Below are 24560 nucleotides of genomic sequence, written 5' to 3'. Positions count from 1 at the left end.
CATGGCTTTTGAAGCTTACACATTGCCTCGCTTTATTTCGTGGCTTACTCACAATCTTTAAAGTTTTAATATCCGTTAACGTAAATCTTTCAACTTTATCTTCTGTAGACAACGTTATTACCTGCGATATATACCACTAGCAGAACAGACAACTTTTGTTTGTTCAGTTGTTTTGTTACTCTATAATCTTTGCTTAGCTGCCACCACACGGCCTTATGCAAGAACTGCTGGAGTTAAAACCAGGGCTAAAGCGGTCTCAGGGATGAATGGACACTTTTCCAATGGTAAATTGTGCAAGCATCACACATCCCAGTGCTTGACTGCCCAAAGCACATGCCTGCCTCCAAATCTTCAAGATACTAAAACTTTTTTTATATTACAAATCAGTTCATGTCCAGTTTAAATGATTTTCATAACTCTTAGCGTCAAATGACTTTCAATGAAAATCAGCAAAAGTTTCCGTTTTCAGCAAAGCATTTCATCCATCTCCTTGCATGTTCACCACAATGTGTATGGCTCTACGCACACTTTAACTCTAACGCTTACATTGCTTAGTGCACCCCTTCCAACGGTCCAGGAGTTACTGGAGTCCAAAAGTTGTCAGTTTACAATAACTTTTTTAAGAATTTCCACACACTGTAGAGCAGCATGTTTTTATAAGTAACAAAAAAACAAACAATTCCTTGGGTTGAAAGTGACAGACTGCTTCACAGTAAAGTTTAAGATTTTCATGTTATGGTTTGTAATGTACAGATATTTATTGTTTGACAAAAGCAGTGTTGCCCAAGTCCTGTGTCAACAATTAAATGACCAGGAGAGATTTAAGAAACCGAACATTCTCGGTTTAACGCTTAAATTCGTTCTATTTTGTGAAAAAGTGAAAGTTTTTTATTTGGCAACTCTGGTAACTTCTGGACCCAGGAAACTTATCGATTGTTACATCGGAAGTAAACACGTGTTGTCATTCATGATACGACAAATCCAAACGGGATTGTTCATCATGCAATCATTTAACAAACGTATCAAATTCATACTTTAACATCAATTTTCACTTTTAGATGGTGAAGACGTGATATTTTGTATTAATTTATTCATTCTGTTGAACGTTCATTCAACAAACAGATTATGTTCCAGACAGCAAATCGATTCATGACGTTGGCATTGATTCACCGTCTGTAGCCGGCAAATTTGCAGACGTTGAACCAATGTAAAAAATCACTGATTTGTTGGCTGTGACTGTTTCGTTCATTTTTTGTGTTTTTTATTTTTAACTAACCAAGGAAGCAACGCAATTTTTCAACTAACTGAAACGACCAATCACTTGCACTTGGGAGAGGGAAAGTTACGTAATGTTGTAAACTTTTTGTCGTTACTGGAACGTTTAATAACGTTAATTTAGCAAATAGAGTACTCTTTGTAATTGAGTTTGTAGCCTCGCTGGTATATCTAGGCATGATGCAACATGGTCTCAAATGCCTCTTTCAGAGTTGTTGAGCCTTATCACAAGTGCTTTGTGACAGTATGAGTGATTTCAATCGCACAGTCCAGCAAAGAACTGTCAACTATTTCTGCGCCCTTGCTCAATGCCTGGTTACCAGAAATAAGTGCCTTTGTAGCTTTTACGGCTAAACGTTAGCCATCGTTCAAGCTGCAATAATTTGACGTGGAGTGACCGACAGCAACTTTCAGTTTTGTGAAAGTGCATTTCTCATTTTTCTTTCAAAAAGGCACTTCTTTTGGTCTTGTTTGCATTCTTTTTGATAGCACTTTTACCTTTAAAAACTTGCTTTTGTGACAAGCTTCAAAAACTGATTAAAATGATTCAAAAACTGCAATCCAAAAATTGTGGACTTTTTACATCGTTTCAACTCTCCCAGACGTTGCAGCAATATAAAATCATGTTTGTTAGGAACCACAACTTCGTTCGCTGTCAGTAGCGAATTAATCTTTGTTTTGATAACTTTTTTGAAATGTTATTATAGCAAACCTACGTTCACTGTATGTTTCTGTTTCTAATGAGAACAAAGTACATTGCCAGAGGCAGTCACGCCTTGTTACATGGGCTTTTGAAAGGATTGCTCTTTGGCCGAAACGAAACAAGGACGCGGGAATTTTAAGCCGAACAATTTTTTTGTTATAAACAAATTTAAGCTCAAAGAAATAGTAAATGTTAAGATTTTTGTGTAAACACAACATACAAAATATACGGTGTAAGACTGTAAGTGTAACACATTGATATACTGTATGCTGCTTTTAGATAAAATTAATTTACACTTGATACTTTATTCTATACTTTCACGTAATAATGCGGGATGAGTATTGTTTAATTCTATATTGCAATGTTTCACTTCTTTAGCACCACATAATGTCACTTTGAAGTGATTTAAGGTAACATTGTTTACACTGTTAAGTCTCAATTTATTTTCATAGATGCTGGAAAAGGGGGAGTGGAAGTGGAAATTTTGTCTCTGGATGGCAAGAGGAACTCGGCGCCATTCAATCTTGAAAACAGGGGAAATGATGTCATCAGATGCACGTACCAGCCACAAGAGTGCGGACCACACAGGGTCAGCGTTAACTTTGCTGGACAACCAGTAGCCGAAAGCCCCTACAAAGTTGATATTGTGCCATGTAAGTTTTTCGTATTGATATAAATCTAAAAGGATAACGGATTATGTGTTTTCTGTGACTTTGAAAAACTTTGATAAACAAGCTAGTGAGCTGGTATGGCCAAATGTTTTTTTTTTTACATTCTTTCGATACTAAGCGACATATTGTACGCGAATCCTATACTTTTATACTTGCGTATTATCAGCGCAACAGGGCACATGCAAAACTTCTATTTCGTCACTTTTTAGCTGGGGCGTTGGAACCCCAGTTGAAGTCAACAAAAGACGCACCCTTGCTCCAACCCGCCCAAAAACCCAAAGAAAGCCGAGGTGCAAAACCCATTTTGTCTAACAAACAGCCTGTCATTGCCGAGCCTGTCAAAGCGCAGAAAGCCAACCGTCCACAACAAGAAGCACCTAAGTTCCCAGGTTGATCTGACGAATGACTTTGCCCTTTGAACCATTCATTCCATTTTCACGAGCTACAAAAGTTTCCAGTCGCATGTGCCTATCGACTGTTTTGTGTTTTCTTCAATTCATCTCAATATGCATGATGTGCATTGTCTCAACAGTTTTACTAGATTACTTTCATACGCAACTCAATTTACTTTCGACAATTGTCTCAGGGATTTTCAATCGTTGTTGTAATGCTTCGGTTCATCAACTTAAAAAATGCACAGTGTAACCCATTTCAAGCCAGTTATTGAGTCAGCAGTTGTATCAACAAAACACCACATCATGCCCGCGTCATTACTGCATGTTTCATCGTTTGTTGAAGGGAATTTTTACTTCATGTTTATACCCTAAACAACAGGTCAAGCCCACATGCGATGTGATCAGCTACTCTTTATGGCCACATTCAAAGCTGTCATTGGATAATTCCGTTCAATGTGTGAAAGACGAGCATTAACTAACTGATACAAATCTACATACAAGCGCTATTGAATATTGCTTGAGTTTGCCTTTATTCTAACTGAAAACGTTCCTTGCAGCTTTCAATGCGAACGCATGCCGTGCTTATGGGCGCGGTATTCAGCCGAATGGTTTGCGTGTGCGCGAGAAAGCCGACTTCTACGTCACTACCGAAGACGCCGGTGAAGCCGAGCTTAAAGTCACAGCGAAAGGACCACGTAAGAATGGTGACTGGTTTAGATAACTTAATGATTTTTTAAATTCTTGTCTATAAATAAAATACATCCTCAAGAGGACTGACTACTTGAAATGTCGTTATGCTTTTATTGGACTGCATGCTCACGCATCTGTGTTGGGTTGTAAGCCTATTATGCACAAATATTTTACCTGTAGTTTTTATTTTTATTGTCTTAAAACAAAAGTCATTTCGTTTTATCTTCCTTTTGACTTGGCAGTAAAATCATTATTGGTTATATCTTGCTAGGTGGTAGCAGTGAGCCGGTCACAATAAAGAAAAACCCAATGAATCCGACAATATACGAATGCGAATATTATCCAATGAAGACGGGAGATTATAATGTCAATGTGACGTATGGAGGAAAACCAATTCCCAAGAGCCCTTTCAAAGTAAGATAGTTATAGAATTAGTACTCGATAAAGCTAAAACAAATAGCTATTTTCGTGCAACCGTGATTGCACTTCTGGACCCAGGCCGGGGATTACATTAGTAACCCAGCAACGTTTTAAAGGGCCTGTTCTCTCGCAGAAAAAAAGAAGCTACAAAAATGTGATTTCCATAAGACACTACAGCAGATGTTCTGTTTCACTCATGGGGCACATTAAAGCTTAAACCGTTTTTTTTGGGGTCTTTCAGACGTTCGTTTAGTTTAGAGCCCGACTTTTTTCTCAGTGAAAACCTACCCTTATATGCGGCCATGTTATTCATGTAGTGATCGTTGAAACTAAGTCCGTCATGCATCGTTCACAATTAATATATGAGAGACACTTAACGCTCAATAATTTTTAATAATTTTAGGTGAAAATAAGCCAGGAAGCGGGCCCACAGAAGGTACGAGCTTACGGTCCTGGTTTGGAGAAAGGAAAAGTCGGAAAATCTGCCGATTTTGTCGTTGAAACAATTGGAAGCGACGTTGGCCAACTGGGTAACTAGTTTTCTCATCCATTCTACGTGTTTCCTTCCACTTTTAGGAACAATATAGAAAACGGATTGGTTTTGTTTAGGATTCGCGATTGAGGGGCCATCACAGGCCAAAATCGATTGCGAAGACAAAGGAGACGGATCTTGTGATGTCAAGTACTACCCGACCGAACCAGGCGAATATGCTGTTCACGTGATCTGTGACGACAATGACATCAAAGACTCGCCATTCATGGCTAAGATCGAGCCAGCTGATAGCAAAACCGATCCCGACAAGGTACAATGAGATTTTAAGAACCGATATGGCAGCGAAGAAACTTTGCAGTCAAAATTTTTTCTTGAATATTGGTAGATTTTGTGTGTTGATGTTATTTCTCCTTGATCAGAAATTGTTAAACTCTGCAGTCTTTTCTCAGGGTAGCCTACTAATGCGTTTTTGATGCGCTATGTGTACCTGGTATATCTTTGCACAGCAATCATTGTTGGATTTTCAAATATTCCCTATTACATGACCCAACAAACAAGTGAGAATTTGAATATTTAGATTACAGTATTTTGTTTCAAAAATGCTTTTTTAAAATCGTATTTCTATTTCCCATAGATTAGGTGTTATTCTTCGATGTCATCAAAGGCGTTTCGTTAGTAATAATTATGTTTAGGTCAAAGCATACGGTCCAGGGCTGGAATCTGGTAAACCTGTGAACGGAAAACCGACCAAGTTTACAGTGGATGCTCGCAAAGCCGGTCAGCCGGCCCCGGTTGATGTCGTTGCGAAGTCGGAAGGTAAAGACGTACCCGTGAAGATCGACGACCTTGGAAATGGAATGTACGAATGCAGTTATGTTCCAAGCAAGCCAACTAAACACACAATCATTCCTTCCTACGACGGTGTTGCTGTGAAGGACAGTCCATTCAGAGTAAGCTTAATGTCATAATAATGTTGAGGAGATGTATATTTGCAATGTGTCGCTGCACCCGTTACAGATATATGTTTCTATTAGCGCTTCACAAAGAAGACAGTTGCAGCGCAGTCAAGTACAGTATATCATTACCCTAAAATCCGTTTCTTTCGTGTTAAATGCCTAGCAGACATGGAATTTAGTGCCATTTTCATGAGATCTTTTGAGTGACTTGACAGGGTATTAAACCCGCATCTATCAATTCAGAGGCGTTCTTAGGTAATCTAATTTCCTCGCCAATAAAGCGTCACTCTGATAGCTGGACAATAAAAACGTCTCCAGCCTAGGCGCAGAGATGCAGCCAGAGTTATTTTTAGAGGGCAGTTACTGTAATTCCAGTTTTCGATGCAAACCTTAAAGCAGTGTTACTTCTTAATTGCTCTCTGCTGTAGCAGGATTAATTTAAAATCGACCATCTTGGAGTCAGCAAAACCACTTAAAATTTCAAATAACTTTTGTTTTTAGAGCGAGAAAGGAAACTTTTATTTCGGCTGTTACGATATAAGTAAAAAGACTATCAAAGCAATTGATTTTACACTCATTGCAATTTAGGTCGCAGTGCAGGAAGACTCCTACCCCGACCGTGTTAAAGTTTACGGTCCTGGAGTAAGTCCTGGCGTTAAAGCAGAAGAACCAACATCGTTCACTGTCGATTGCTGCGAGGCAGGCACTGGCGACGTTAGCATCGGAATCAAATGCGCTGCCGGTGTGGCAGGACCAGTAGAGCGTGACGTTGATTTTGAAATCATCAAGAACGACGACTCTGATACCTTTACCGTGAAATACACGCCCCCAGGCCCCGGTAAATATCATCACTTCAGTTGTTTGCTTGACAATTGTGTGGCAGTCGCTGTGCAACCAAATGGTTAATGTTTCCAACGTTAACAGGACAGCACACGGTGATGGTGTTATTTGCCGATGAGGAAGTTCCAGAGTCTCCCATCACTGTCAACGTGGCATCATCCCACAATGCAAAGAAAGTCCGCGCTGAAGGACCTGGATTGCACAAATCAGGTGAGTCACTTAATTCCTTTTGGTGACCGCGCAGCCGACCAGTCCTTTCTATTGCTCCTCGGCTAACTTTTACGCAGCCTTTAAGCCGTTTGTCACTGTTTCACTATGTGCTGCTGTTACGGCAACTTGGGATCGTTTTTAGTCTGCCATTTTCACAGCTTTTCCACTCTCAGGTGGCAGCGCCATACAGAATCCTCGATACTTGCAACACTCCATGTCTCGACAAAGTAACGTTGTATGTCCTGGAGGCATCATGTACTGACATAATCGTATATTCTTGCTGGTAGCATATTGCGTATATTTTTCATTCCGAGTGAACTATTTTTTTAACTGAATCAGACTCGTTGGGGACCACGAGCTTCCTTAAATTTCACGAGCAACGGGGTTTATATCACAACCATATGTTGACAGGAGTGGAGTGTGACAAGCCAACTCAATTCACGATCTTCACTCGAGGCGCCGGCAAGGCAAAGCCTGATGTTGAATTCAAGCCAGCTAGAGGAACCTATAGAGCTCCGGCCAAGAAAGCGGATATCGTCGACAACCATGTACGCGCTGTATAGGTTTGGTGCAAGATATTTTTGTATGAAAAGTCAAGATAAATGTTGTGAGTTTCTTATAAAGGAGGTTTCCTTTTCCTTTCTGAGCTTTCAGTTTAGAAAATATACAGAACGAAAATGTCTGATTCTGGGCTCTTGTGAAATGAGACTTCAAAACGTTAACAAGTTCCGGTCTTAACTTTCTTTCTTCTGTACCAGGACTCCACCTACACTGTACATTACACTCCTCATGCTGATGGCCCTATGGACGTTGACGTGACTTACGGAGGAGACCGCATTCCTGAGAGTCCCTTTCCTGTGGATGTGGCACCACCTCTTGATCTGGATAAAGTTAAAGTGAAAGATCTAGGAGACAGTAAGTCTGAGAAGAAGATGATGATTTTTCAGAATTTGTGAATTGATGTGGTGACAGTAAAACGTAAACGATGTTCCAGTGGTTGTGTACATGGTCATCTAGGACTGGAGTTGCGACCTGATTTGTCACATTTTGCAGATTTTGATTACCGCTATTGCTGGTGTCCGACTGAAAATTTTCTAAGTTTTTTATTACTTTTTGCTGACTTGTCATGATATAAAAGCCTTTTTGTTAAAAGACAATTTTGAGAACAATTCATTCAGTCATCAAAAGATAGCAAATCTGGAAATTTCTGCAGAATGTGACAAATCAGGCCGTGTGTCCAGGTAGCCATGTTGTGTACATTGATTTTTATAAGCTTTTTTGTATCAGAAATGGATGTTGGAGAGCCGAAAGAATTTGAGGTTGAAACAAGTGGAGCAGGAGGACAAGGAGATTTGGATGTGGAAGTTATTGCTCCATCTAAAGCCCCAGTCCATATGCACGCCGTGGATACGCCAAAAGGAAAGAAGTTCGCTTTTACACCGGAAGAAGAAGGTAAGAAATTTAATCGGTACAAAAAGAGTTCAAGTGTCTACTTAAGTTATTACTAACAAACTATTACCTTCTCGTACAGGACCGTACAGAGTTGATGTCAATTATGATGGAGAGCCAGTGAGAGGAAGTCCGTTCCTGGTGGAAGCTTTTGTTCCTGCAGATGCGAGCAAAGTGCGAGCTTATGGACCTGGTCTGTCTGAGGGAGTGGTCGGAAAATCTGCTCCCTTTACAATCGAGACTATGGATGCAGGTATGTCGGATGATGCTGCTTGTTAAAGATCACTTCATCACTATCAGTTTTTGTTTTTCTAAACAAGGTTATCTGGTAATGAGACCAAAGCAACTAAAATGTTAAAATCCTGATAAATCAGTTAAAGACAAGTATATTTTCAAATTTATAGCTTACTGCAATCAAGCCTTTGCTTTACTCATGCAATGCTTTCAGTTACAGTTAATCTCTCAATGATTTACTGATTATTTTGTCTTTCAGGCAACGGTGGACTTGGTTTAACTGTAGAAGGTCCGTGCGAAGCGAAGATAGAATGCATCGACAACGGCGACGGGTCTTGCTCTGTAGCTTACCTTCCAACGGAACCAGGCGACTACAAGATCAATGTTTTGTTTGCTGATGAACATGTACCAGGCTCTCCGTTCAATGGTAACTTGTCAAATTATAATAACGTAGTTTTAACCTTTAATAAGCTTTGTGGCAATCGTTTGTTTAAGTTTTTTTTCATAGAAAGGCTTTAATTGATTCAGTTGGTAGGTGAACTCTACCGAGCATGTTGTGGTGGTTCTGTTCAGTCGATAAATACTTGTCGTTTTCTTGCAGCCAAGATCGAACCTGCCTTTGATGCATCGAAGGTGACAATGTGTGGCCCCGGACTGGAGGCTGGCAAGGTCGGCAAACCGAGCAAGTTCAAGGTCGACTGCTGCGAGGCAGGAGATGCACCACTCGCAGTCGATGTTGTGAATGAAGATGGAACAACAGTTCCCAGAGTGAGGGTTAAGGACAATGGCGATGGTACCCACGAGTAAGTATTTGATTTTTTGTTGTCAGCTGCGCGAAGAAATTGTGTCTTCTGTTCCCGTGTCGTTGCCTAATAGCTGTGATCATTATTTCTGCGTCTGAACTCCACCTCACTTTCAGCGTGTCATTCGTTCCTGACAAACCCGGCGATGCTACAGTGAACGTGAAATATGGTGACAAGCCAGTGCCAGACTCTCCTGTGCATGTCCCTATCATTCCCGATATCGACACAAGTAGAGTTCGATGCAGTGGTCCAGGTGTGCAGAGAGAAGGTAAGAGTTATTGAAAAACGCTAAAGTAAAACACTGCCCTCACGAACTCTTAAAAGGTTCATTTATACTACTATACTTTGTAATATTATTTGTTTATACTCTTTTACTGTTGGATTTCTTAGTCATCTTATCTACAAGATTCTATAATCTATATAGGCCTACTTCTACAATCTGCAATATTTTCGTCCAAAGAATTACAATACTATGAAATGTTTTCCACCTTTCGAGAGTTTACCATCTTTTTCCATTGATTGAGGTGCCGGTATGTCGCATACGGTATCTGACTTTTCTTGCTAGTTGCCTTAAGAATAGAGTAAGACTGTCTTGAGACTCTTGACCCAGATATCAAACCAGGTCAAAGAGATTGACACTCTTCATTAGATTTTATAAACTTTGCGGAGGAACTTTCTTCATTGCATTAATCGCGTTTCTTTTGCCACAGGTCCACTTGCTGACGTTGAAACGCCGTTTGCTGTCAACGCCAAATCATTGGCGCCAACAGGAGGTGATCACGTCAACGCTAAACTGGTCGGACCCTCCGAGAATGCAGTGCCTGTAGACGTCAAAGACAACCATGACGGAACGTACGACGCGACATACGCTCCGGTTGAACTGGGTGAGAATGATCGATAGTTGATAATGTCACTCAGCATTCAGTTATGATCGTGGGGTATAATCCATCAGCCTCAATTACGGGAGTAACGAGACCGTGAGAATTTTCCACGTGAAGCTTTACATGTTTTTTGTTTCCATTTAAAATAGCAACATGCAATTTCTCTAAAAAAGTGATGCTAGTCCTTAACTTGCTTAGACAACTTGTATGTTGTCAATATTTATTCATTAACCAACCAATCTTTCCTAAATACTTTGCTACCATCTGTTCTTCAGGTCCCCACAAGCTGTTTGTGGACTACGATGGGGTTCCTGTCCCTGGGTCGCCATTTCCCATCAATGTCGAGGAGGGTTGCGATGCCAGCAAAGTGAAAGCGTACGGCCCTGGCCTGGAGAAAGGCACCACAGACAAGCCAGCCAAGTTCACTGTGGACACTCGAGGTGCCGGTACTGGAGGACTTGGTTTGGCAGTTGAAGGGCCATCGGATGCGAAGATAACTTGCACAGTAAGGGATTTTACTTTATCGACTTATTTTTATAAAAATTTCATTTTCTTTGTTTTGGTTTCAAACGACAATGGCTGATGTTTGACCAAACAGTTCTTAGCCGAAATTCGATAGTCCTGACTACGTTTTTAAGCTGGATCTTCACTAATTCATTCACTTCAGGATGGCAAGGATGGAACTTGCGGTGTTGAGTATGTCCCGACTGCTCCAGGAGACTACGAGGTCAACATCACGTATGGAGGAGAAAATATTTCGGGATCTCCCTTCTTCGTCAATGTGAAAGATGTTGTTGATCCAACCAAAGTAAGCAAATGTTCACTTGTCCTCTTTCCGGAAGGTGTAGTATTTTTCTGAACGCAACATTAATGTTTTCTTTATTTCCTTTTGCGGTTAAGTTGTTATTTGGTACAGAATACGCCAAACTTCTTTTTGTTATATTCTCCAACGAACAACGTCTAACGTGAGCAACATCAAATGGCGTGTGTGAAAGTAGACAGGACGAAAAATAGTTTTCTCTTACCCATTTTATCGCCTTTATCGAAGCACAAGCCTGGCACGACAAACTAGATTATTTTCATTAATTCTTGCAGGTCACTTGCAATGGTCCAGGCATATCGTCAGGAGTCAGAGCAAACGTTCCTCAGGAATTCACTGTCGATTGCACAAAGGCCGGCGTTGCGCCTCTGGATGTTGCGGTGAAAGGACCGAGAAGTAAATGCTGCAAACAACGTTACATAACGTCGATTCTATACGCTCAATTCTACCAAACGATGTGCAGACATCCCAGACAGCAAACCAGTCGTTTTTTTTACAATGTAAAATTGTGTAATTTTTTACATTTACAATGTAAATGTTTTTACATTTACAATGTAAAAAAAACGACTGATTTGCTGTCCGGGATTACGCTCTAGCAACAAATTGCTCATTTTGTTGTTTTCAGGCGTCAAAGAACCAGTAGATGTCACCGACAATGAAGATGGCACACACACCGTACGCTACACTCCCACCAAAGAAGGCCCCTACCAGGTGCAAGTCAAATACGCCGACGAGGAAGTGCCGCGGAGCCCGTACCGTGTCCGCGTGCAACCCACGCACGATGCAAACAAGGTAGTTTTGCTTGCACCTAGCTAACATAATTGGTCTATTTTACAAAGTCAATGGAAAAAAACATCAATTTGACTACCTGGGCAATGGATTTAGAAACCGTTTACTTGCGTGACTTTTCGTAAGCGTTAATTCAAGCAGCGAGTTTCTTGAATGAAAGAATCTCTTTGTTGTTTACGTATATATGTGCGTTCTGCAAAACGGCTTTATTTTACTCATATGTGGTGCAGGCCATGTGCAGGTGACAAAGTAGTCCGCCTCTATATATATTTTCCCTTTTGTTTCTGTTTGTACTCTTTTTAACGAAGGTTTTATAAAAGCGTCTATTAGTCGGTTAGCCACTACCTTCCTCAGCTGTGCGTACCGGATTCTTCCTTTATATACTGAATATGATACTTAGCTGGCAATTGAAAGCAATAATTTTTAACCGATCCCATCCCACATGGTACCAGGTTCGATGCAGCGGACCAGGAGTGGCATCCAGTGCTCCTGCTTCCATTCCTGTTGAGTTTGTGATCGATGCTACTGACGCAGGAGACGGTGTGCTCGCCGTACAAGTCACTGTAAGAACTGGTTCAATTTATTTCGCTCGTTTTGATGTAGTTGCAATGCTTACCAACGTTATTTTGTGAAAAAATTTGTTAGCATGTATTGTATAATGACCACGTCTTTGAGTAGTGTTGTTGTTGCATGATTTGATTTGCTAGCCTCCCCCCAGGTAGCAGTAGCTCAAGTGATTGAACACTTTTAGAATCCAAAACGTGAAAAATATATGGCTGAAATGCCTCCGGCCCCTCGCGGCCCCTCTTTCAACGATGCATCGACCCCCGTGGTCTCATCTCGCTCAAGACCTGCCCAGTCGTCCGTCGGAGCTCCGGTACAAGGAGAACCCAGAGAGGTCCAAGCGACCGTAAGTTGGAAGCCGGTGATCAAGCTGCTTTCGACCTGCACGACAAAACCTCAACTCCAATTTGCCAAGCTTCTCTCCCTCTCGTCACTTTCTTTTGCCACTTTGCATGTTATTGGACGTTTACAACGTTGAATCTATGCAATGCTAAAGTGGCTAACTGGCTTGCTTTCACTATATCTTTCTACTAGTTTGAACCTAATAAGCCTCTTTCCAACGCTCATCTTTGACGGGCAAACCTTTCTTTTGCCAACTTATTCTTGCACTTTTAAAATACACACTCTTAACGTAACTTTTAATTGTGGTTACGTTAAGAGTGTGTATTTTAAAAGTGCAAGAATAACTTTTAATTGTGGTTAGTTTTTTTTCGTGTACTTGGGCACATACAAATTTCAATTTTTTGGTTGTTGTTTCTATCACACATGGCCTTCTAAATGTCGTCGTTTTCTCCAGAACACAAGCATTTACAAGATGATCACAGTTTACGAGTTTTTTTCTGTCATAATATCTGTGAGTAAAGATTTAAATTAAGTGGACGTGAAGGCAAAGACGTTAATTTTTTCAATCATCAAACGTTTCATAAAGTGTCTTGCTGAAGACGCAACCGACGGCACAACCGAACCGATGCCTTTTTGTGCGTGGTGCAAGGGATCTCACCACTCAGCTATCCAGCCGAGGTGATTGCGACGATTCTCTGCTAAGTTTTCCCGTTTCATTGGCTAACTTCATTCGCAAATAAAGTCACTGCGCGCTAATTCAATTTTTCTTCACTGACTTTTGCATGACACCATTCTGTATCTCACTAATCTAACTTTTCTGGAATGCATTCAAAAATTAACTTGACATGCAACTTCTTCTCATTGACATGCACTTCATCGGCTTTTTGATTTCACAAAGGCTCTCTAATTTTCTCAACATTACCAGCTTCATATTTGCAAATTCTTTACAATTTACAACAGGACCCTGAAGGCCGACCAAAGAAAGCGAGCATCCGGGACAACGGAGATGGAACGTACAACTGTTCGTATGTCCCGGATGTCGTTGGACGATACACGATATCCGTCAAATACGGAGGAGACGAAATACCTTACTCCCCGTACCGTGTCAGAGCAGTGCCTTCTGGCGATGCTAGCAAATGCGTGGTTACAGGTAAGAAAAGTGGTGTTCGTTTGCTTTTAGTTTACATTGAAAGAAGCTACAGGAAGACACACTATGATGGTTGCTTTCACCGTAGTCTTCTATCTCTTCTTAAATGGGTAAGAAAATTGTGTCAATAGGTTGTTTCTCTTGAAGGAGTCCGTTCTTTTTTCCATCGCTAAACGTAAACGCTTCAGTGTTGCAGCATTTGTTTAACTGTTTAAAAACAAAACTGTTTAAAACCTGCATACTTTTCGACTAAGTACATACTTTTTATCGTACTAATTCCTTTTGTCAAACTGTTTTTCGGTGCTCACACGCGCTGTTGACTTATAGCTTTCAGTAATCTTTTTCTTCTTTGCTTTCTTCCATCTCAAAAACGTTTTCTTTCTTTACAGTTTCATTTGGGCGTGGTAAGTTCTTGCTACTTAAATACTTTCTTTCATTGGTTATGACTGTATCCAATGAATGGCACTGAAAAATCTATGATACCTTTAATAAATCGCCTTCATTTCTCTTTTCATAGACTTTAGAATCTGTATTATACAAGATCACTTTCAAAGCTGCATGCCTTTTGAACTGATATTGAGTTGCCGATTTTCTATTGCTAAATTTTGCAAAAAATGTCATTTCGTTCTCAAAATCCAATGGCATTGTTTCTCAAACTACAAACTTGTGTTTTGAGATATTGAACTAACTGAGTGTCTTTCTCGCATCAGGAGACGGTGTATCACCAACCATTGCGATCGGCGAGGAAGCTGTCATCACCGTGGATGCGAACGAGGCCGGCCCTGGCAAGGTAACTTGCGCCATAACAACACCTGACGGCGGACTTTTGGACGCCGACGTTGTCGAAAACAAAGACGGAACTTTTGACATTTTCTACACCGCCCCAGAAGAAGGACCGTACAAGGTTGATGTTCTCTATGGCGGCGAAGCTGTACCGAACAGCCCGTATAGAGTCGTGGTATGTACAGTACATTTCTTGTTGCAATGTATCTTGACGATTTGTTTGTGATAGTTTTTAACCAAGTAATGTTGGTCTTATTGAAACGAGCTATTTTACCACCCCCATCACTTTGCACGATACGGTGGTTTAGAGATTATAACATTGGATTTGAAGTGTGGTTTGTTGAACGATGATTTCCTGCGCATTTTCTTGAAAGAAAACTGTGCTAGCTATATTGTCAAGATTTTGAAGTGAATACGGATATGCTCAATCTCGCACAGCTACAGCATAGCAGAAAAACGACTTGGCAAAGGATTTGACGTATTTATGAAAGCAAGTCTCAATACAAAAACGCTTTACTTTCCTGCAACAGACGTTGTTGCATCCTTTTTAAAACGCTTTGAGCTGTAGGATATTTGTTGCTGCAAGAGAGAATGTTTTTTCTAAGAGTAAACTATTGTTGTAAGTTAGTACTGTGGCAAGCATGAAACACGAATGTGTCAGTTATACACTTAAATTTACCCACATAAAAAGACACAATCACTCACAAAATGCTAACAGATGTGTGCTACTCGTGCCATGAAGAGTTGCCTTTATTCGGAATGTAATATTCAACCAATTCCTGGGATTTTTACATAAGTTTAAAAGTGAAACTCTCGGGTGTTGTCCAGTTGACTTGCTTGTGTTTCATTTTTGTTGAGTTTCAATTTCTGACATTATTCTGAGCCACAGCGGGAAAATTCGTCATTTTGAGGTGACGTCGTTATGACTAACTGGGTGTGTAGCCACTTACGTTTGTTTTTTTGTTTTTCTTCCCACTTTGCATGTGTTTGCTGCTCTTGTGATCACGTGACAAACGCAGGCTGAACCATCAGATGCGGCCAGACTGAAACAGATTCCGGTCGAAGAAGACATGGTGCAAGTGGCCGACGCTGCGCCGGCTTACTCTTACATGAATGGAGACGGACAAAATCACACACCGGTAGTTAGATTGGTCAATTTTCTTTCTAGAAATACCCAAAGCCGCGAAGGAGGACGTTTTATTTCACACCTACTGCAGTAACAGTAGCAGACGTGAATTTTGTTGGTTAACTTGTGGTTGACATTTTTTTGCACCTTCAAAAGTTTGATCGTTTTGCTTATTAAAGTAGTGTTTTACGAGTTTCCGATAACCATCAATCCATTGTTTTAACACACCTTTTGTTTGCATGGTGTTGTGTTTCTGCTTTAGCATTGTAGTTGTCATTTCACATGTGATGATTTTAACCGTGTGCCTTTACAAAATTTTGCCATCACTTTGTATGGTTCTCACGTAGTGAAACTAACAAAAAAGTCCCAATTTGGTAAAATCTTCACACATGAAACATGAACCTTTTAATTCAGGCCGTCGAACAAATTGATGGATACGGTGCGCCTGACTCATTGCGGCCAGTTGAGTTAATGTTCGAAGTCCCAACTCGTCCTGGCAAACTGACCAGTAAGTGAACTAAGATGTCCTCAGCTCTTTTTCACTTTCAACACGTTCTGTACACCCAGACAGATTGTTGGTCATTCTTGTTCGTATTGACGCTATCGGCAGTGACATTGAATGGACGGTCATTCAGGTGGAAGTGAAACTCACGAGCTTCTCCAAGCAGTTGGATGAACAACAACGTATCAAAAATTACAAAGCACTTTTCTTTAATTATACTATATTTTGCTATCAGCAATAGTGCTATCGTATTAATGTATTTTTTGTACGTGTTTTAGCTACGTTATTGAAATTTAAGAAATGAATTTTAATTATAGTAGGCCAATCTTTTTTTGTAGTCACCTTTCTACAATTTCTAAGTGTACTGTAGCTACGCTGAGTGGTAACATTCATGATGGCAAAAACAAGTTCAGTGCAAACAAAAGCTTGTAGGGATATTTTTCAATGTTGGTATGCCTTGTCATCTACAATTAATAGACCAACAAATTTTAGCCTGGTGTCTAACGTAACGACTGAAAAGTGTTGATGCAGTAGCGTTTGAGGTTTACGTTGTTGATTGTCGCAAACAAGCACGTAGATAAGAATTAGTTGTATTTTTGTTTAAAAAAAAAAAGGTTCCTATTTCACATTCCACCAACAGGCGAAGTGAAAACTCCAAGTGGACGACGAGATGTGCCCAAGGTTCGTCAAAACGGCGACGGAACGATAACGATAGACTACCAGCCCACCGAGAAGGGATTGCATGAAATGTCAATCTTTTTGGATGACGAGCATATTTCTGGTGAGGGGTAGAAACGATTAAAACAAGATTTCTTAAATCTGTGCTCCCTGAAATTCCGTGAATGACAGAAAATCCACGTAAAAAAACTTGTTTTTTTCCTGCTATAATGAATAGTGCTTTTGTGTACGTTCTCGTGACTTTGATCGGAGTCTTTGCATGCACAGGAAGCCCGATTCAATTCTATGCTGACGTGGTGGCGCCCGGTCACGTGACCGCCTACGGACCCGGCCTCGTCACGGGACGAGTGAACGAACCAGCAGATTTTACTGTCATCACTAAAGACGCTGGTTCAGGTATTTGCGTCTGCGGTATTTTGACATGGACAATCATCATGCAAAAGTTCATGTAGTTTGTTTACCACTCTGTATATTTATCGGTGTTTCGGACTGAAGGAATTTATTGCTCTTTTGTTTATTGTTTTTACATTAAACTCACGGAATATCATTCCTCAAATATTTTGCGTTTTGGTGCGGTTTTATTGGTATCTAAAGTAAATCCCTACTTCCAAGAGTATGTTTATTGTGACAGCTATAGCGCGACGACTGATTTGGTGTCGACGCATGCAACAAAATCAAAGCTCTAATGATAAACAAAAATAAAAGGCATTGAAATTAACACCGGTTTGACTTAGAGTCTCAGACGACGTGTATTTCTCACTTCTATTTTTGTGTTGCTGCATTTTCCCCTGTTTAAATTTTTTTCCGATATTGAAACCGTCATGCATTTCTATTCTAATTGAAACAACCAGTGTTTTTTCAGTAAAGAAAAGGCACTGTGCAGTGCACAGCAGCCAACATGCATCACCAAACTTGGAAAATGGTCTTTTTTACATTGATTCAACGTCTACAGACTTGATGTAAAAGTGACAAATTTTGCTAGCTTGGTGGTACTTATTATGAAGAGCAATTTTGTTATACAATGACGTCCAATCTCAAAGTACACAATTGCACGAAGTGTTATTTGCAACGTGGTTTGTAGGTGGACTGGCACTTGCAGTCGAAGGTCCCTCAAAGGCTGAAATAACGTGCCAAGACAACCGAGACGGCACGTGCTCCGTGTCCTATCTACCCACAGCACCAGGCGAATACACCATCACTGTTACTTTCGATGACGAGAACATACCCGGCTCTCCATTCATAGCCAACATTGCAGGTAGAAATCATTTTCATGTCGTGAGTTTTGCGATTAAATCGCTTAAAAGATGTGTTCATTCCAGTGCGTGTTTTTGACCGTTTTTCGATTGCTTTGTCTTCCAGCTGGACCAGATCAGCGTAAGTCAAAACTGGCTTATGGTACCACCAGTGACGTGACACTGAAGATTAACGAAACCGATCTCTCTCTTCTTTCGGCTGTCATCGAATCACCATCGGGACAAAAAGAAGACTGTATCCTGAAAAGGCTGCCCAATGGACACATCGGTAAGCTGAACAGATACAATGAAATTCTTCAAATCTATGTTCTCATTATGTCTTATAAGGATTAATTACTTCCTTTTAAAAACGTCGGAAATCTTGTATAAGCGGCAGATTAATCGATAGCCTCTCACTAACGCGTGAAAACATGCAGGAATTTCATTCACACCCAAAGAGATCGGAGAACATTTGGTGAGTGTGAAGAAGCGAGGCCGTCACGTTGCCAACAGTCCCTTCCGTATCATGGTCGGCGAGTCTGAGATTGGCGACGCCAGTAAAGTCAAAGTGTACGGAGACGGTTGCGAGAGAGCTTTTGCTGGAGAAACCGCAGAGTTTAAAGTTGACACCAGGAAAGCTGGTAAGTAGACAAATAGTGTAGAACCGATTTTTCATCCTCACTTTCGTCACTTCACTTGAACCGTTTGTAGGAAATTTGAATGTTATAAACATATGCAACGTTAAAAACACGTTGAAAAAGGTTGCTTTCATTGGAACCAATTTTTGTCATTAGGATACGGAGGCCTGGGCCTGTCCATAGAAGGGCCGAGCAAAGTTGATATCAATTGTGAAGATTTGGACGATGGTGTATGTAATGTGTCGTACACCCCTCAAGAGCCTGGCAACTACATCATCAATGTTAAGTTTGCCGACAAACACGTGCCTGGGTCGCCGTTCACAGTCAAATGCACGGGTGAGCTATGACGCTAAATTTGTTAGTTTGTCAATAACAGAAATTGATATCAGTGTCATTCCACGTTTTATTTCGGGTCAAAATGTCAAGTAAGCTACACTTTTTTGACTTGTCTTGACTTGGTTTTGCCACTTAAGTCTGGAGTCAGTTAAGATGCTTGGTCGTTAGCTCATTGGTTAAGCGCCCGACTCAAGGTCAAGCGGCGCTGGTTCGGCTCTCCGAGTGAGCGCTTGAGCAACGCATTTCAGGACTGCTCTCCATTCAGCGGTACCTAGTGGATGAAATAATTCCCCGGCAACAATACTTCAACAATCGAAAAACTTCACTCCGCCAATCTCGGTAACCGGCCCTGAGTCAAAAGCCTCTAAAGGTATATGAAACTACCAGGAAAACCTATCAAAAGTTTTGTCAGTCCGAGGATAAAGATTCAAAAACCAAACCAACCATTCGAATGATGTTGCAATCTGAATCCGAGCAGTTGAAATTGGCTTCATGTCTTTGTATCACTTCAGGCGATGGCTACACGCAGAAGGAAAGCATAACCAGACAACAAAAAGCGCCGTCTGTTGCGGCAGTTGGAAGCACTTGCGATTTGAACTTGAAAATCCCAGGTAGCCACTCTTGTGTAGAACTGACTATCTCACCGAAGTAAAGCAAGGTCAAAGTTGTGGTTTCTGCTGTGTTGTGATGTAATTTATGTTGTTAATGTGTCACTTATGTTGTGGCAATTTTGTCACTATTACGTCATTAAAGATTAATTAACGTCGGAGTTACTAACCATCAGAACTTCCACTGCTGACTTTTTCATTTCCACTTTCAATTAATTCAACTTTTCTCTTCGTTTTCCTGTTGCATGGTTCAGACGACTGGATGAATCACGTGTCTACAAATCAATCTGTCACTTCCCAAGACACATATCGGCGATCTTACAGCCGGAGACAACAGACATCTTTTCAGAGCTCCTCTTCAGGAGGAACCCAATCCTCTTCCACCGTGGAGGAGAGTTACGGAGGAGCTCCGTCCGCATTGCAGCTTTCGAACTCTTCTTCTTTTCTTCCTAAGTTTACAAACAAGCAAGGAAATTTCGGAACTTTTCAAAAAACTGTTACAACTTCAGGCAAGATTTAATCTTGTGATTCTCCATCTTAGCTTTTGAATTTTCTTTCTCCCTTTATTTTTCTTCACGAATTCAAGCTGAACAATGAGACTTTGGTTAAAATACGAAATGTTACCTTTCAAGAGTGGATTTTTCTTTAATTGCCTTGCCTGAACCAGGCATCGCTGGCCTCCGATGAATAATTAAACCAACTATTCCTGTAATATATTGTATGAATTTTAGCTTAGCTGTTTTGTCGTTAAAATGTTTCAGATGAGTTTGTCTTTGTTTGTCAGGTGCCCGTTTTCCTAAAACTTTACAGTTGTAGAGAGATAACAACTCATTAATGGTGGACTCGAAGAGTGAATTACAACTCATTAATATAGAATCTGAAGTTATCACTTTGTGTTAAAAATCATAGCTGAAACGAAACAGAAAGTGTCAGCCTGCGGTTATTTTAAAGTGAGAAAAGCGTAAAGAAGAAAACTTCGTACATAATATTCATTCTGATTGCTTTCACCACAGCTGACAACATTGGTGAGCTCACTGCTGAAGTGAAGAGTCCAAGTGGACGAAGAGAACCAGCTGATATCGTTGATTCTGGGGACAAAACATATAGCATCAGATTTATACCAAAGGTAGAATATTGGTTTATATATTCTTTTTCAAATGCATGGATGATTTCTTTTTGCAAATTTTGATTTGCGGCAGCATTTACATTACAAGGATTTCTATCCAAATCAAATCAATTTTGCAATTACTTAGGAAATGGGAGTTCACGAAGTTAGCGTCAAATACATGGACCAGCACGTCCCAGGCAGCCCTTTCCAATTCACCGTCGGACCTCTGGGAGAAGGAGGATCAGAGAAAGTAACCGCTGGAGGACCAGGACTCGAAGGAGCTGTTGTTAACGTCCCAGGTTTGTAGTTACAGCTCGCACTTTATTAACACTCGTTATGCAAAAAAAAAGTAATCAATAGAAACATGTCCGGCATGGATAGAAAAATGATGACGAAAGATTTTTATCAATCTTGCAGCGGAGTTCAGCATCTGGACCAGAGAGGCAGGAGCAGGAGGATTGTCCATCGCAGTGGAAGGACCATCGAAGGCGGAGATTCAGTTCGACGATAGAAGAGATGGCTCGTGTGGAGTGTCGTACGTTGTCACCGAGCCAGGTATTGTGGTTTCTTCGTGCTTTATAAACGTTCAACCGCGCAATAATTAGCAAGTTTTGATTGCGTATAGAAAGTTTTCACTGCATTTCTTCAGCTCAACCCCGTCTTCTATCTACGTTCGTCTCATAAAACCTTGAATTCTTGATGTAGTTCTCTGCATCCATTTGTGACACCTGCTCTTGTTGTCTTCATCACCATCTTCTCGACACGTGCGAAATGCACTCAACATCAACTAGACATTAGACATGGAAGATCACGAAATAACTTCTGGCCCAGTTCAAATTTAATAAACTAAAACTGATACAGATTCGCATTCTTTGTAAAACATTTCCAGTTTTACTAGAAAATGGGTTAGGATTGGATGCTTTTCAGCGAATTGTATGTTTTTAATGTTGCCATTTCTTAAACTATTTAGGCGACTACGAAGTTTCGGTCAAATTCAACGACGAACACATTCCCGGAAGTTCTTTCCCAGTTCACGTCACCGGAATGGGAAAAGCCAACAAAGATTCTGTGAGTAGTCATATTGGTGGGGTGTGAGGCCGATAGAAAGGTTGGACGTTTGCCTATCAGTTGTAGACTTGATCTTGGCCAACTGATCACTTAATCAGTTTCAAACGCAGTCCCTTGAGGAAAGCGTTTAATCTTGGCTTCTGGTAATGTGAGAAATTCATCGTGACATGAAGGCTGTGGCCACTACTTGTCTTTTAAAGAGTAGCTTGAAAACTTGCTGAAATTATCTTTTGGTTTTTCCACGCAGCCACGATTCAAATCTGACGCGTCAAAGGTGCGTTCATACGGCAGCGGGCTGAGGAAGGCAGTGATCGGAGAAGACAACACGTTTTCTGTTGACTGCAGTGCAGCAGGTAAAAGCATGATTTTTAATAAGTCTTGTGTGGCGCCCGATAAGAAGCAAGTATAACGTAATCTATGACTTTAGCAATCTATCGGAACGTACAGGGTGGCCTGACACAACATACTGTAAATAGCATTATTCCTGAACAGTCTTTTGTGACACGAAATACGTAGGAATGCTTGGAGAGATGCTTTTCTTCACGACAGGTTATTTATTGGTATGTGTTTTTGTTTTAAAGGAAGTAACATGCTACTGGTCGGGGTACATGGGCCTTTGACCCCCTGCGAAGAAGTTCACGTTAAGCATTTGGGTCAAAGAAAATATACGATAACATACACGGCCAAGGAACCAGGCCAGTATCTTCTCATTGTCAAGTGGGGCGACGACCATATACCTGGCAGCCCTTTCCACGTCACAATACCTTGAAAAGATGAAGAAATGTAGCAGTGTTTCCCTGCCTGAAACCAGTGCCACTCAAGGTCACCAATGACATTACGTAACAGTTTGCGCTTTGAAGAGACTGGTTAAGTCACGTGACAATGACGCAGTACTTTTCTCTTGTTAACCAACCAAACGGTTCAAATCATGGCTGCACACCACATTTTTTCTGTACATTTATTTACTCATTATACTGCATGTATTTGCTGTGGCGTCAAAATGGTGCGATTTTACTCTCTCCTTGTACTCTCTACAATAGAAGGCTTCATTGTATTGGGCATCTGTAACCTGCCATAGGTAAAAAAGAAACGTGTAAATTCCATATGTACAAAACTTATGTTTGCTTTTTTTTTGGCAGAATAGTCTATACTTTAAAAAACTTATTCTGGAAATGTTTTTGAACAGCTGTATCAAATAATTTTTGTAATTGTATTTAGTGGATAGTCTAGCTTTACTCTGTTCCGAGAAGATTTATTTTTAATACAAAATACTTTTTTTTTATTGAAATTACAAATTTTTCAAGCATATGGATGACACATGGTCGTCATACTGTATATACTGTAGATTCACATCGTGCACATAGCCACATTAATTGATTGGGCAAATGAGTGTAGGCTGTAGATAATAGAAACATGAATTGTTATTGCAGCAAAATGCTTACAAGCGCCAGATTTCTTTTAATAGTTCTTGATTTTTTGTTTGTGATTGTGCTGAAAATCATTTGTTGATATTTGCTGCAAGTGTAGATTTGCCTTTGTATTAGCAAAAAAATCGGCTGCTGTCGTTGAACCTCTCAAGGGTTAAGCCAACTAGGCTTGCGTCGCTTCAGTAAATTGTCTGAAAAAGATGCTGCTAGCATCGTACTGCTTTGTAGCGTTCGCTATCATCCATATATTTTTGTAAGCCGCAATGATTTCGTTTAGCAATTGTCCCATTGAGCAACAGAACGCGGGATTTCTCGTCTGCTGTGCACGGGTGCTGCATAATTTTCCAGTGTTTATATTCGTACGATGTTGATATAACTCTGCTACCGCGGCACGGAAACTACGAAATGTATGTATGCGGATATGACGTAATAAAAACAAAGCGTACCTTTTGCGTGTTGAGAGGCTGGTAATTCCTGAAGGTAGATAAGTAAATTTAGCAGCAGGTGTTTCTCGTATTTCATGATCGGATTTGTGAGAAGAAAATACATTTGTTTTGCATCAGCGGTGAATGCTTTTCGAACACAGTAATTTTCAACCCAACAATGTGAATATTATTATGCTGTAAGAATATCGAGTTATTCTTCGGAAACACTTCACTTCAAGATTTTAACTCGTTCATATGCATAGCCAGTGGGAGGCGCAGTTTTCCTTCCGAAACATGCTTTCTTCGACAGTCACAAAATTATTTCATCTAGGCGTTTTTGGTATGTCACTTGTTAAATAATTTTATAAATTGCCAATTTTGCATCATGGAATCAAATCATTTTTTGGCCAACATAACCGCTGTACTTTTCCCACTTCTACCTTGACATCGTAATTATCGAATGGGCGACAACTTCCTAACCATGTCCTGCTATGTTGTTAATGGCATATTTTCTTTCCACTTCACTACCAATTTGCTCATTTTAATTTAGATCTGTCAGTGATGCTCGCTTTAAAACTGTAGTCCTCGGGTAGAAACGATCAAAACAATTTTAGTTGCTTGTTTATCTACAAAATTACAACAAAACACGCTCACAGAAGCGTCTTTTTGCAAACTCTGCGAACAGTGACGACTGACCTTTCACGCTAAAACTTGATACCAATATCAGCAAATCAACACTTTTTCACTTTGATTCAGTTTCTGCTGATATTTGAGAAATGTGAGCAAGGCTACGTTAAAAATGTAAGTAAACAATGCTTTTTATACCAGTTTTAGTACTCAGTCTTATGTAGATGAGGTATTGCTCCTCCCTTTCTCTACTATGTTGGCTTAACTCAAGCAGTTAATAGTTCTCACTAATAGAGATAGGGCATTTCACAGAGGTACTT

General features: G+C 40.4%; 1 protein-coding gene across 8 annotated transcripts in view; it reads left to right on the top strand.

Annotated features, from left to right (window-relative positions):
• Window positions 1-23640, top strand: part of LOC145768090 (filamin-C-like) — a 39436-nt gene extending 15796 nt beyond the window's left edge. Inside the window, exons 11-53 of one of the 8 annotated variants that reach the window (XM_082579556.1) lie at window positions 198-284; window positions 2431-2631; window positions 2859-3038; window positions 3602-3739; window positions 4006-4148; window positions 4558-4684; window positions 4764-4957; window positions 5340-5597; window positions 6192-6441; window positions 6528-6653; window positions 7065-7201; window positions 7412-7568; window positions 7941-8105; window positions 8185-8355; window positions 8596-8763; window positions 8938-9139; window positions 9256-9407; window positions 9850-10023; window positions 10296-10525; window positions 10688-10828; window positions 11116-11236; window positions 11466-11632; window positions 12082-12192; window positions 12381-12539; window positions 13496-13685; window positions 14072-14086; window positions 14393-14640; window positions 15485-15604; window positions 16006-16099; window positions 16734-16874; window positions 17039-17167; window positions 17853-18026; window positions 18131-18292; window positions 18441-18644; window positions 18798-18977; window positions 19490-19588; window positions 19840-20094; window positions 20599-20711; window positions 20839-20992; window positions 21111-21248; window positions 21664-21761; window positions 22009-22114; window positions 22343-23640. In XM_082579556.1, coding sequence (XP_082435682.1) covers window positions 198-284; window positions 2431-2631; window positions 2859-3038; window positions 3602-3739; window positions 4006-4148; window positions 4558-4684; window positions 4764-4957; window positions 5340-5597; window positions 6192-6441; window positions 6528-6653; window positions 7065-7201; window positions 7412-7568; window positions 7941-8105; window positions 8185-8355; window positions 8596-8763; window positions 8938-9139; window positions 9256-9407; window positions 9850-10023; window positions 10296-10525; window positions 10688-10828; window positions 11116-11236; window positions 11466-11632; window positions 12082-12192; window positions 12381-12539; window positions 13496-13685; window positions 14072-14086; window positions 14393-14640; window positions 15485-15604; window positions 16006-16099; window positions 16734-16874; window positions 17039-17167; window positions 17853-18026; window positions 18131-18292; window positions 18441-18644; window positions 18798-18977; window positions 19490-19588; window positions 19840-20094; window positions 20599-20711; window positions 20839-20992; window positions 21111-21248; window positions 21664-21761; window positions 22009-22114; window positions 22343-22530 — 6767 coding nt within the window. In that variant the 3' untranslated portion in view covers window positions 22531-23640. The remainder of the gene's footprint in view (window positions 1-197; window positions 285-2430; window positions 2632-2858; window positions 3039-3601; window positions 3740-4005; window positions 4149-4557; window positions 4685-4763; window positions 4958-5339; window positions 5598-6191; window positions 6442-6527; window positions 6654-7064; window positions 7202-7411; window positions 7569-7940; window positions 8106-8184; window positions 8356-8595; window positions 8764-8937; window positions 9140-9255; window positions 9408-9849; window positions 10024-10295; window positions 10526-10687; window positions 10829-11115; window positions 11237-11465; window positions 11633-12081; window positions 12193-12380; window positions 12540-13495; window positions 13686-14071; window positions 14087-14392; window positions 14641-15484; window positions 15605-16005; window positions 16100-16733; window positions 16875-17038; window positions 17168-17852; window positions 18027-18130; window positions 18293-18440; window positions 18645-18797; window positions 18978-19489; window positions 19589-19839; window positions 20095-20598; window positions 20712-20838; window positions 20993-21110; window positions 21249-21663; window positions 21762-22008; window positions 22115-22342) is intronic. The other 7 variants (XM_082579558.1, XM_082579561.1, XM_082579557.1 and 4 more) reach the window with 7 other exon arrangements.
• The last annotated feature ends 920 nt before the right edge of the window (window positions 23641-24560 follow it).

This window comes from Aplidium turbinatum, chromosome 4 (genome assembly GCF_918807975.1).
Source record: "Aplidium turbinatum chromosome 4, kaAplTurb1.1, whole genome shotgun sequence".
Taxonomy (NCBI): Eukaryota; Metazoa; Chordata; class Ascidiacea; order Aplousobranchia; family Polyclinidae; genus Aplidium; species Aplidium turbinatum.
This window is presented reverse-complemented; position numbering and strand designations above follow the sequence as displayed.